This window comes from Nannospalax galili, unplaced genomic scaffold, assembly GCF_000622305.1.
Source record: "Nannospalax galili isolate Female #2095 unplaced genomic scaffold, S.galili_v1.0 scaffold917, whole genome shotgun sequence".
NCBI classification, from domain to species: domain Eukaryota; kingdom Metazoa; phylum Chordata; class Mammalia; order Rodentia; family Spalacidae; genus Nannospalax; species Nannospalax galili.
Window position 1 is genome coordinate 1,730,682 of NW_008340972.1, and position 13,319 is coordinate 1,744,000.

General features: G+C 41.8%; 1 protein-coding gene across 1 annotated transcript in view; it reads left to right on the forward strand.

Annotated features, from left to right (window-relative positions):
• Sox5 (SRY-box transcription factor 5) overlaps positions 1 to 13,319 on the forward strand; it is a 446,577-nt gene that overhangs the window by 311,152 nt on the left and 122,106 nt on the right. The window contains exon 8 of the mRNA XM_017798952.2: positions 3,187 to 3,307. Within this exon, the coding sequence (XP_017654441.2) occupies positions 3,187 to 3,307 (121 nt within the window). The remainder of the gene's footprint in view (positions 1 to 3,186; positions 3,308 to 13,319) is intronic.

A 13,319-nucleotide genomic window follows, 5' to 3' on the forward strand; every position in this document is an offset into this window, starting at 1 on the left:
GTGTGTGTGTGTGTGTGTGTGTGTGTGTGTGTTGCCTGTCTCTGCTCCCTAGCTCTGAGATTACAAGTGCATGCCAAGATCTCCATCTGTTGTCAGTTTTTATATGGGTTCTCAGATTCAGGATTGAACTCTGGTCCTCATGCTTGCAAGGCAAGCACATTACTGACTGAGTCATTTCCCAAGCCCAGCCATTACAATTTGATGTTTTATTTTTTTATTTGTAAATATTTTATTTGTATCTAAATTTTATTTTATGTGTATGAGTGTATTGCCTGCATGTGTGAAAGAGCACCCACGTTATATGACGCCCGTGGAGATCAGAAGAGGGCATTGGATAATGCGGAATTGGAGTTATGGATGGTTGTTACCATGTGAGTGCTGGGAATAGAACCCAGGTCCTCTGCAAGAGCAGTTGATGCTCTTAACCTCTGAGCCATCTCTCCAGCCCCTGATGTTTTATTTATTACTAATGAGGATCCCAGACCATGAGAGGGGCCTTGAGCAAGGTAGAGTTTGAACAATGTCAACTAAAGCAGCGGCCAGATAGTTCAAGGATGGGTCCGATTGCATCACAAAGACAGTCTTATAATCCAGAGGAACTGGATTGAAGTCCCAGTTTGACCAGTTCATAGCCACAAGGAAGTCAGCTGTCCCTTGGCACCAGTTACATCTATAAAGAAAGGAGAAAGTTGGATTTCCTCAGGGTTTCTTTGAGGCCTGTTATTCATGAATTTTAAGACTTCAATATTACGTGTGAACATGAAAATTTATCTTCAAATTATAGTCCTTCAGAGATAAAGTGATACAGATTTAGTTTCTGTTTGGTCAGATAGAATTAGAGAGTAAGGAGATGACTGGGTCCATAACAGTGCTTGACAAACAAGCATGAGGATATGAACTTAGACCCCAGCACCTGCAGAAGGCCAAGTACATGTGCACATCAGCAGTCTCAGTGCTGGGGAGAAAGACAGGAAGCTGCTGGGGGGCTCTGTCCAACTGGTCTAGCGAATCGGTATGCTCCGGGCTCAGGGAGACACCTATCTCAAAAAATAAGGTAGAGAGTGACTGAGAGACACCTGACGTTGACATGTGGCGTCAGTATGCATGCACATCCAAGTGCATGTGCAACTATACACATGTACATCCACACTTCACACACGTGCACACGTGCACACACCCACCCACACATATGAAGAGTTAGCACTCACAGGTAGACTTTAGAGAAGAACGTTCAGTCTGTGAAGTAATAATTTTTTAACCATTTCGTTAGTGACGTAAGAAAAAGGTGTGACATTTTCATGGAGGGATAGAGGGATATCATGTCCAGAGAATATTTATCAGCTGAGAGGCTGAACTTGATTATTTCCCAGAGGACTGAGATTCTGGTTTTGTTCTGTATGAAGTTGTCCCCAGGTGTGGCTTCCAGCAAATCATTGGACAAGTTCATTTGCCAGTAAATCTTTATTTTTTTACTTTTATTTGTGAACATATATATATTCATTGCACATAGTGATGGGTTTCCTAAAGACATTCTCCATCAAGAACATCACGTGCTTTGACCATAGGCACCGCGCATGTCCTCCCCTTCCTCACTCACTTGCTCCCCCACTAATTTCCTTTCATTTTTGGTTTTGTATCTCATAGATGATAGATAGATAGGTAGATAGATGATAGATAGATAGATAGATAGATAGATAGATAGATAGATGGATGATGGATAGATGGATAGATAGATGTATTTGTATATTAATGTATATGCACAAATATATCAATGATTTTTGACATATATTATTTATTATTTTTATTTTATTTTGTAAGAGTGTTTTGCCTGCATGTGTGTAAGTGCACCTGTGTCATGCAATGCCTGTGGAGGTCAGAAGAGAGTATTTGATCCCCTGGAACTGGAGTTACAGATGGTTGTTAGCCAGCACATGAGTGCTGGGAACTGAACCTGGGTCCTCTGCAGGAGTAGCCAGTGCTCTTAACTGCTGAGCCATCTCTCCAGCCCCAATATATACATGATTTCATCTATCTGTATGAAACCTAGGGTCCAAGCTGGGTGTGGTGGTATACATCTTTAATCCCAGGGAGAAGCAGGTAGATCTCTATGAAATCAAGGCCAGTCTGCTGTACACAGTGTGTTCCAGGCCAGTTGGGGCTACAGGGAGACCCTTTCTCAACAAACAATCAAACAAAAAAAGGATCCACAAATGAAGGAAAACATTCAATATTTGTCTTATCAGTGAGTTCTAAGTAAGGCTGTCTTCATTTAAGCTGATAAACTCCACCCTGCAGAGGGTATGGTCTCCTCCTTTGGGGCTGAATGAAACTTCATGGTTACCACGTTTCCCTTCATCCATTCATCTATTGGCAGAAACTGAGTTTGAGCCCAGGGCATGGCTATTGTGAATAGAGCTTCAATAGACATGGGTGTGCAAGTATCCTTGTGTTGTGTCATATGGCAGCTCTGTTTTTAGTACTTTTGAGGAAACTCTGTACTGATTTCCATAGAGGCTGAACCAAGTTACCCCTAGCAGTGTGCAAACGACCCTCTATGCTCATCCTTATCAGCATTTGTTGTTTGTTCTCTTAGTGTTACTTTTTAAACTTTTAATTCAATTAATTAACTTTATTTTATTTTTATTTATTTTTTTGCGACAGAGTCTCCCTGTAACTCTAGCTGGCCTGGAACTCACCATGTAGACCAGGCTGGCCTTGATCTCAAAGAGATCCACCTGCCTATGCCTCCCAAGTGCTGGGATTAAAGGCCTGTGCAGCCATACCCAGCTATTTTTATTTTTTATGTTACGTATATGAGTGTTGTTATGGATATGAGTGTTACATTATGTGTATGAGCATTCAGTCAGCATTTCCTTAAGTGTACCACATGTATGCAGTGCCTGCAGAGGCCAGAAGAGGGAGTCAGATCCCCTGGAACTGGAGTCATGGATGATTGTTAGCTCCCATGTGGGCGCTGGGAACCAAACTCAGGTCCTCTGCAAGAGCAGCCAGTGCTCTTAACTGCTGAGTTCTCTCTCCAGCCCCATTCCTTGTTTTCTTAATGACATCCACTCTGACTGGGGAAGCCCCAAGCATGATTTTCTCATTTTTCATGAAAGAAGGAGGGGTGGCAGGCACAGGGTCCCCACACTTCGTCTCTTTGATTATCTCTCTCACGTTCAGCAGGTTCAAGGTCAGCTGCCGCTATTAATGATTCCCGTGTTCCCGCCTGACCAGAGGACGCTTGCTGCTGCTGCTCAACAGGGATTCCTCCTTCCTCCAGGCTTCAGCTACAAGGCTGGATGCAGTAAGTGCCCGTGAGCGTTCATTCAGAAGGAGGTGGAGGACATGGCCTTCAACTGGGCCGTTTAATATTGCTGCTGCCCAAGAAGTAGGGTCACTTTCTTAGCACTGTATTTTAAAGAGAAAAGCACAAAGACGATGTAGGAAAGGATTTGTGCCACTGTTTGTGAGTGCTTAGGCTGCTGCTTTGCTTCAGATCACCTGCACTCTGACTCAGTATCTTTTATTTCTAGTCTATTGTTAAAATATGAATTTATTTGGGGCTTCGCTTATTATTTGCAAAAACGTGATAGGACATTGCCCAGTAGGATAAGCCCAAATTCCGTAGAGGGAACTGAACTTCTGTCTTTTGTCTCCTTCACACATTAACAGCCTGTTGTGGTTTGAACATGCGGTGTTTGATGGTGGTCCTCCACTCCTACTGATGCTGCTGTTTGGGGAGGTTATGGAGCCTTTAGGATATGGAGACTTGCTGGAGGAAATGGCTCACTAGGGGCGGGGCTTCAGGTTTTACGGCTCAGCTCAGTTTTCTATTGGCTCTTCCATGCCTGACTGGAGCTTATTGACGGAGATGGTTGACTACCCAGCCTCACACTCCTGTCTTGATGGGATGAATCCCTTGAGATCATAACCCTGAATAAACCCTTCCTCCATTAGGCTGCCTTTTGTTGTGTATTTTGTCACAACAGCAAGAAAAGAAACTAATACAAAGCTTAATCTCTTAGTGGTTTTAAAAATTATTTATTTTTTAAAGATACATGATTTTTATTTTATGTGTATGAGTGTATTGCTTGCATGTATGTAAGTGCACCTGTGTCGTTCAATGCCAACAGAGGTCAGAAGAGGGCATCAGATGCCCCGGAACTGGAGTTACAGATGGTTGTTAACTGCCATGTGGGTGCAGGGAGCTGGACCCAGGTCCTCTGCAAGAGCAGCCAGTGCTTTTAACCACTGAGCTTCTCTCTCAGTGTTTCGTTTAGTTCTTAATCTAACCACACTTTCTGGACCCTGGACTCTCACCAGCGTTGATCTTCTGAACCTGCTCCAGCCCACATCACGTGTTTGCCTGACCTACGCCGGTCCCCTTCCCCCTGGTTCCTTGGCATCGTGCAGAATCTGTTTCGTTTGGACTCTATGCTTCTGAGGAGGGTGGCTGGTTCTCTGACCCATTGCTATACTTCATCTAGTGCAACAGACAATTCTGTTCGATGCTCACTACAAGCAATCGAGGGGATATTTTTGCACTAGAGAGTTGCATTGAGATAACCGTGTGACTTGCTAGCATTAGATGCTCCTGATTTTCTTCCTGCTTCTTCACTCTCACACATATTTAAATTACACCTTGTTCGCTTTGGAAATAGCATAAAACTTCTTTAAAAATTCAAATGACCAATGCCAACAGTATCCTATTAGAAGAACATTTGTAATTCACATTCCACATAGGAGTACTCTATCCAGAAGGAATGCAGGAAAAGCAAATGTATTAAAATGCATTCACTGGTAAACTTTAAACCCTACGGGGAAAAGTGAGTGAAATATTAGTGTTTAGATATCTGTGTGTAACGTTATTATAGAGTTCCAACAAAGCTCAGCTCATAACATGTGCTCCACTAGCATCTGACCGTGCCATCGCATTTAAGAAGCTCTACCAACTTTATTAGATATTAATCCTGAATTGGATATTTTTGAATTTTCTCATCTGATATTTTAACAGTCATTTCTATGTCTTTGAGTCCTTATCGCATAGTGAAAAAAAATCAAAGATGTTTGAGATGAGTTAGCGGCAACTCTGGAATTCAAGTAAAATTGCTCAGAATTCAGAACTATAGAGACCAGTGCCTCTGAGGCATCCTCTCTTGGTTTTTGTTTTTTCCTTTGCTTGCTTGCTTTTCGTTCTTGACTTTGGTTCCCTCTATTTTCTTATTTATTTATTTATTTATTTTCATTTTATGTGTGAGTGTTTCACCTGCACCCATGTAAGTACGCCCCTGTTATACAAAGCTGGCGGAGGCCAGAAGAAGGAGTGGATTTGGAATTACCAACAGTTGTTAGCAGCCCCGTGGTGGCTGGGACCCAAACTCACATCCTCTGGAAGAGCAGCCAGTGCTCTTGATTGCTGAGTCATCCCTCTGGCCCCCAGCCCTGGTGTCTTCTACTTTAAAATGGTGTTTTTGTTCTGGTTCTGGATGCATCCACTCTATGGTACACACACATGGTTCTAAGTTCTTAGGTGGCTGTAGCCCTTGCTACTCTCCTCTTTTCTATTTGCATATAAAATTTCCAATCATGTAATAGCCAGAAGGTTTGGGAATTTTGACTGGGAGACATTCTTCAGGAAACTCAAAATTCAATAAAAGAAGCCTTTTTGTTGTTGTTGTTGTTTTGGAGAGATGGCTCAGTGGTTAAGAGCACTGACTGCTTTTGCAGAAGACCCAGGTTTGATTCCTGGCACCCACATGGCAACTACAAGCCAGCCTTAACTCCAGTCCCAGGGGAATCTTCTGACCTCTGCAGCACTGCACAACACGGGTACGCTCACCTACATGCGGGCAATACACTTGTACACATAAAATAAAAATGATAATTTTTTTAAAAGAAGCCATTTTTATGCACAGTATAAAATAGAAAGTTGGAAAGTATTGCTTGATCTCTTAGCACAAAGTGTCAAGTTAAATGTGTCATATGACCATTGACAGATTCTCCCCAATAGGTAGACAAGTGCCTGATGCCCCAACTCCCAAACCCTGTGTCAATGTCCCCAGAGTGGTCCTAGTTAACCCATAGGGCCGTGTGGGAAGCTTTAAAAATTTAAAGAAAATACAAAGTCATCTATCAGGCAGTTTGCAAACTTCCATATGTAAGTTGTTTGGACTATTCAACGAAATTGAGTGGTTGGATGCCTCTTTTGTCTAACAGGTGACATTAATAATGATTCAACCACTAAAAGTGTCTTAACTCAGAAAGGTGTCAGAGCTTTCTGCCCGGTGTAGTGTGTTTTAAAATTTGTTGTGTTCCCTCACACACACTTCCTTTTTTAACCCGAAGTTTATTGTTATGAACAGAGTATGATAAAACTTACTCCCTGCTTACAGAACTACGTACAATATTATGAAGATAAGTGACTCATTTACCTTCACCAGTTGATTTCTCCCTGTATATGATTATAGGCATCCAGTGCTGTTTGTTTTCATGTTTTTTACCCTATCCCAAAGAGGCAACTATCAGTTAAGAGATACCCAGGATGACTGAACTTGGATGTGGAATCAGGTTATGCCTCATTCTGTTGTTTTGATAGTCTTAAGGCAAGTGCTCTAGGTTGCTTTCTGCTGCTGTGCTAAAACACTGACCAGAAACAGCCTAAGGGAGTGAAGGGTTTCTTTGGCTTTCAGGTCCATGTCCCAGTCCATCACTGAGGAAAGTCAAGGCAAGCACTCAGGTAGGAACCCGAGGCGGGAACTGAAGCAGAGACCGTGGGGGAACACTGCTGACTGGCTTGCTTCCCTTGGTCTGCTCAGCTAGTTTTCTTATACAGCCCAGGCCCTCCTGCCTAAGGATGGCACCACCCGGAGTGAGCTGGGCTCTCACACTTCCACTAGCAATCAAGAACATACCCAACAGACATGTCTACAGACTAATCTGATCTGAGAAATTCTTTAGTCGAGGTTCCTTCTTCCTAGGTCACTCTAATTGTTAAATAAAAAATAAAACACCAACACAAGACTCTTGTTTCTTCATTTAAAAATGAAGAAAGTTCATTTCACTGAACTGTCACAGAGGATAAATTCAATTATATACTAAACAGCACCCAGCCTGGTGTCTACCTTATTAGGTTACTTATAAGTGACAAATTCTGAGATAAAGTAATGTCACAAAAATACAGATCCTGTACCTGTCCGAAAGAAAAAAAAAAAGAATTAGAAAAACAGTCCCAAAATCTATGATTGCCTCTGTCTAGAGTCACCTATATGAGGCTTCTTGTGACCGTGGGAAAGAAAAGAATTTACGGAAGCAGTGGTTCAAGGCTGATGGAAATGTTTCTTTAACTTGACACAACTTTTTACAAAAGTCTTTCTGTGTATGTGTGGTGTCTGGATGTATGACATGTATGTGGGTGCCCCCATTAGGCAGAAGAAGGAATCAAAACCCCTGGAACTGGAGGTGCAGGTCATGAGCCTCCTAGACTAGGTACTGGGCACTGAACCCGGGTCCTCTGCAAGAGCAGCCAGTGCTCTTAGCCACTGAGCCATCCTCCAGCCCCATGGTGTGAGACAACCTTAACTTTGACTGGTTCTTTATCATAACCAAGTTTTTAATGCATTCTCTTGTCATTTCCCAATGCTCTGCTTCTTGGAGCTCATGTTGGAAAAGATCACGTGACTTTCTAGAAGCTGTATTTAGTCACTGTTTGGCTCAGTGAAACTAGAGTTGCATTCACATTCTCTGTGCATTTTAACACATTGATTAATTTTTCAGAGATGTGCTAAATAAAATAGCCATAGCTTGACTGAAATATCTAATTGCCTTCTGAGATTAGCTTAAATAAATAGAAGCTGATGAGCCAAGCTTAATAAACTTAAAATATGTTGTATTTACCCTTCATCAGTTTTCTGAACAGTATTTCCACTTCGAATAAAAAGGAAACTCTCAGTTAATTAGTTTCTCATACACCACAATAAAATTAATGTTTAGGAGTTAAATGCCATAAACTTCCTCAGGCAAACTTACTGATGAGGTCCTGTTTCTAGTTAATGTCACATGTTTCATTGCTTGATAGATAGTCATGTGGGCCCCACTCTGCCTGTCTGGTGCAAAGGGTCCATGGTCTGGCATTTAGGAGACCACATGTAATTTCTGATTTAACAGAGTCCACTCTGCCAGCGGACATGCAGGTCATTGGTAATCAGTGTTCAAGCAATCACCAAATCAAAGCCTAAGCCCATCAGCATGCTGCACTTTTATCAGACTGACAGAGGGGGAGGCACGTGCCTGGACAATCACAGACTGCAGGTTCTCGGTCAATAAGCAGTTGGAAGAGAATCTAATATCTTCAGGCTTCTGTGTGTGGTAGAAAGATAGGGCTTAACATTTCCCCTGGTTCCTCAATTCTCTCCCTTCCTCAAACTTTGTAAGTTATAGAATTTGGGGGGCGGGGTATGACTTAGTGGCTGCATTTGACAGTGCTTAGTATTCTTGTAAAGAATCACTTTGAGCCAGCTGTGGTGGCACACACCTAGAATATCAGCAGTCAGGAGGTAGGTGAATGAACATCAGGTGTTCAGGGACATCCTTGGCAACATATTGAGTGTAAGGCAAGTGTGGGTGACAAGAGGCTGTGGCTAAAACAACAATTAACAATGCCAATCTCTTTGGTTCCTGAAAAAATTAATCATTTGGGATGATTGAGAAACGAAGAGTGATTTAGGTGACAGTCACTCTAGTTCTCACCTGGGAACTACGTGTAGGAAGTAAAATAACCTTTTTCTGTCATAAAAGTAGAGTGAGAACATTTTTACAGGATTCATGATAAAAATATGTGTCAGTCATACTCTATAACTGACTATAAAATAATAGATCATACTATTCTTTATTGTTTATAAAACACAGCTATACAGGGGCTGGCAAGATGGCAGTAAGAGCACTGGCTGATCTTGCAGAGGACCCGGGTTCAATTCCCAGCACTGTCATGGTGGTTAACTACCATCCTAACTCCATGTCTATGGAATCAGACACCCTCTTCTGACCTCAGCGGACATTGCACGACACAGGTGCACTCACATGCAGGCAATACACTCATACTCAAAATATTTAAAGAAAACATAGTTATACAACTGATTTTCACTTGAGTCTGTAAGGCAGCAACTTCTCCGTGTTAGTAACCAGTGTTTGCTCTAGATCCCATCCATGCTGAAGCACACACACACACACACACACACACACACACACACAAAAAAAAAAAAAAAAACCCGAAACTCCTTGGAGGCCCTCCTCAGGTTTTGTCTGAGCATAGCTATACCTAAGGGTTGCATAACCCCTGTGCTTTTTATAACAGGATACAGGAAGATCATTGATTTTAACCAAAGTCCTGTCAGCTTGGTATTCTCTTGTGTTGGGTGGGAGGGTGTTGTACGTGGAAGAGGGTGCACAGGTCTGAAGGCCACCTTGGGTGTCATCCCTGACACCTTCCACATTTTGTTTGAAACAGGGTCTCCCACTGGCCTAGAACTTGTCAAAGAAGCTGTCAAGAGATCGGCCTCTCAATGCCTCCCTCCCAGCATCCGGTCACAAGCAGGTGCCACTGCGTCCAGCTTTTTATGTGGGTTCTCAGATCAAAGTCGGGTTCTTACAGTCAGTGGCAAGTGCTTCACTGACTGAGCCATCTTCCCAGCCTCTCACGGCTGTCCTTGCCAACATGTTGGGGAAAAATAAAGGATGATCATGCAGTGAGTCCTAATAGTACTCTGCAGTGTCGGCCAGGAGACTTTGGAGCATGGCCTTATCCTATGAATTTGCCAGCTTAACCCTTAGACTTCCAGGTCTGTAATTTTGTTGTCACAGCAAGATCCGGGCCTCATGTCAGTAGGGATTTACATTACCCCATTGAAGATACACCCCCATGGACAAGCCATAATTTTACTAGTGTAGCGGTTCACAGTGCTGGACAGCACCAATCTGCAGGAGATTGCCCTTGAAGCAGCTCCGTCAGAGGACAAGCATCCTGTCATCAAATTGACAGGGATGTGTGCAGGTAAGGAGCTAATTGCTAGAGCAGCCCGACTCGGCCTGGTGCTTCAGGTTCCTCAACAGCTAGGCATTCTCCATGAGGACTGGAAAGACATTCTGCTGGAGGACAAGCAGGGGGATGCTGTGTTAATTTGGATACAGCTGTAGTTGACGGGAAAGGGCAAAATAATATCCCATAAAATGGGACAAAAGAATGTTTGTCACTTAGAAGCCAGTCAAGTGAGGCTGGTGTTGGGTGCCTAACCTCAGGTCCCAGGCTGTTCTCTGATTTGCCATACTGGCTCCTAAAATTTTGGCTGATACCTCCTGGCTTCACTCAGCTCATCAGCTGGGATAGCCCCACTCCAGCAGTTGGAAAGTAAAAGGCAGGAAAGAAAGGTTATAAGTCAATCTTGTCAATAGTACTAGTTCCTGAATAATTTATTATGGTCATATTTCCAAATAAAACACTAACTTTCCTGAAATATTGTCAGTTCATAACTCCTTTCATATTTCCTTCACATATTAAAAGCAGTCATTGCTGATTACACAGCCTCAAATGATTTATAGAATTAAAGAAAGCAGGAATTAAAAGAGCCAGGCAATGGTTCAGTGGGTAAAGGCACCTGCTACCCAGCCAGAGGACCTGAGCGTGATTTCCAGGATCCACATGCTAAGCAAGAACTGATTCCCAAAAGCTGTCCTCTGACTTTCACTCAAACATCAGGATATGCATGCAAGTGCTCTCTCTCTCTCTCTCTCTCTCTCTCTCTCTCGTAAATAGATATTTCTAGACAAACTAATTTTCTAACCTATGCACTCACACTTTTACTTGCTAGAATGGAACTGACCATCACAAATTTGAAACACTTTCTAAAACTAGATGTAAATATTTATATCTATTAGTCACACTTAACTATAAATTTAGGTTTTTAGATTCAGTCTATAGGTTGGGTATATTGTGTATTTTGATAAGGATGACATTAAGGCTGGAACCATACATAGGTGGAGTTATTACACAGAGCACTACCCACTTATAAAGATGAAAGTACTAATGGGCGGATTCCTTTCCCTATAATTCAGACTTCACTGAACTCACATGCTATTCCATTAAGTTGGGTGTAGTCTTTGTATTTGTGTTTCCAGCTAACGAACATCGCAGTTTACCTAGAGCATTGGTAGTTTCATACCCTGCTACAATAAACGCTTTTGTGCATGTTTATTTACCTTAAATGAACTGACTTGTAAACAGCTTAGACTCAGTATTTTATATCTTACTGTAGTTCATTTTGAAATTTTTTTGAAACATTTTTTAACTGAAGAATTGTTTCTAATGTGCTCTGAGTTGACTAAAGGAAGATTTTTAAGTCTTGAAAAATCAGTCCAAGTTTAGCTTTGAATAAAAATCAAACATTTTTAATGAGAAACTGTTATGAAAATTTTTAAAGTTATGTCAGAAAATATCAAAATTAAACAAGGGGTCAGAGGGCACAGTGGTCAGAGGGCACAGTGGTCAGAGGACTGTGTCACAGAGTTCCATGTCCCTAGGTAATTTTTTCTTTGTGGCTTCTCATTTTTAGCATCCAATAACCATAGTAATGCCTGTCTTACCTACTGCATAAGAAAATTGAAAATGTTTAGTTGCATAACTACAGACATTTCTGAAGTTAAATTAATATGTCACTATAACACATCATAAATACATATTAAGTATATAATCCAGTTTTGAAAATTAAGACTGCCACAGGCTGGAGAGGTATCTCAGTGGTTAAGAGCACTGGCTGCTTTTGCAAATGACCCTGGCTCATTTCCCAGCACCCACATGGCAGCTAACAACTGTCCCTAACTCCAGTTCTGAGGAAACCCAACACCCTCTTCTAACCTCCATGGGTATTGCATGACACAGGTTTACTTACATACATGCAGACAATATGCTCAGACACATAAAATAAAAAATATATTTTTTAAAAAAGGGATACTGCTAGCTGGGGTGGTGGCGCACACCTTTAATCCCAGCACTCGGGAGGCAGAGGCAGGCAGATCTTTATGAGTTCAAGGCCAGCCTGAATTTCCCAGTGTGTCTATTTGATGTCCCTGTTCCTGACTATCCCAGACATTTGTGTTATTTGTTTACTTTTGAAAGTCAGAGATTCCATCCCATGTCGTCAGCTGCAGGGCTCTGAAGTGTATCTGTGAGGGAATGTTGTAGGCTAGGAGTCACCTGAAATGCGGGACCCACAGGCTCCAGGCCTTGTCCTGTCTTGGTTCCACCGATTGGTTGGGCGGTGCTCCTCACAGCAAGCAGTTTAGAAGAGAAAGTGGTGGTTAATCGGCTACAGTTTAAGAAGGATTCAGCCCAGCATGGTGAGGAAGCTGAGGAAGCAGGAGGAGGAAATTGGTAGTCAAGAAGCAGAGAGCAGACAGGACCCGCCCCCAGTGACCTTCAGTGAGGCTCCACCTTCTAAAGGTTACACAGACTCTCCATACAGGGCCAACAGTGAGGGACCAACTGCTGTTCAATGGCACACACCTCTGGGGGGACATTTCACATTTAAACCATGATTCTTTCAGACTACTGACTTTGTACTTATTACAGGTGGTGTGATGTCTGTCCTGATAGGAAACAATGTTTAAAGGGAATGTCAACATTTGAATTACATAAGCCTTAATGTTAAATTCTAGAGATAAATGTACAAAAGCACTTGATTTGGTCCTAAGTGAGCTAGAAGAAATTCCCTTCTTCCAAATTTCTACCTCTTAATATTTTAGTCATATTAGATACATTTTTCTCTATAGGTTTCATTTTCTCATAAGGCATGGAAGTGAAATTTAGGCATAATATTCTAGTATAGTCTGGATGTAAAGGCTGTTTTTAATTAATGATTCCCTCTGAGCAGCTTAACTTGAGTTATTGTGCAGTAGTTAAAATGATGTCTTGGTAGAAATGCTGGATACAGAGGACACGCAGACGTCTTTGATTCATCGTCACCTTTTTGGGGACACTTAGATTCCTCAGATAATTTATCCAGAAATTTTCACTGGTACTAGAATCCTCCAATTTATGGTCAAAGAGTTGAAGAGAACAAAATGCTTTATCTTTTATATGCAGAAATGTCTTCAGGTTCTGAGCAGTGTTTCTTAAAGAGTTCATAAATTAATCTCTTTCTGAACTAGCTATCTACATAACTATTAAATTAAATAGGATAAAGTTTTCATTTTCCATGCTACATTAAAAAGTCATAAAAATTTATTTTATTTGAAAAATTTCTCATTGGAAAAATGTTAGTCCATGATAA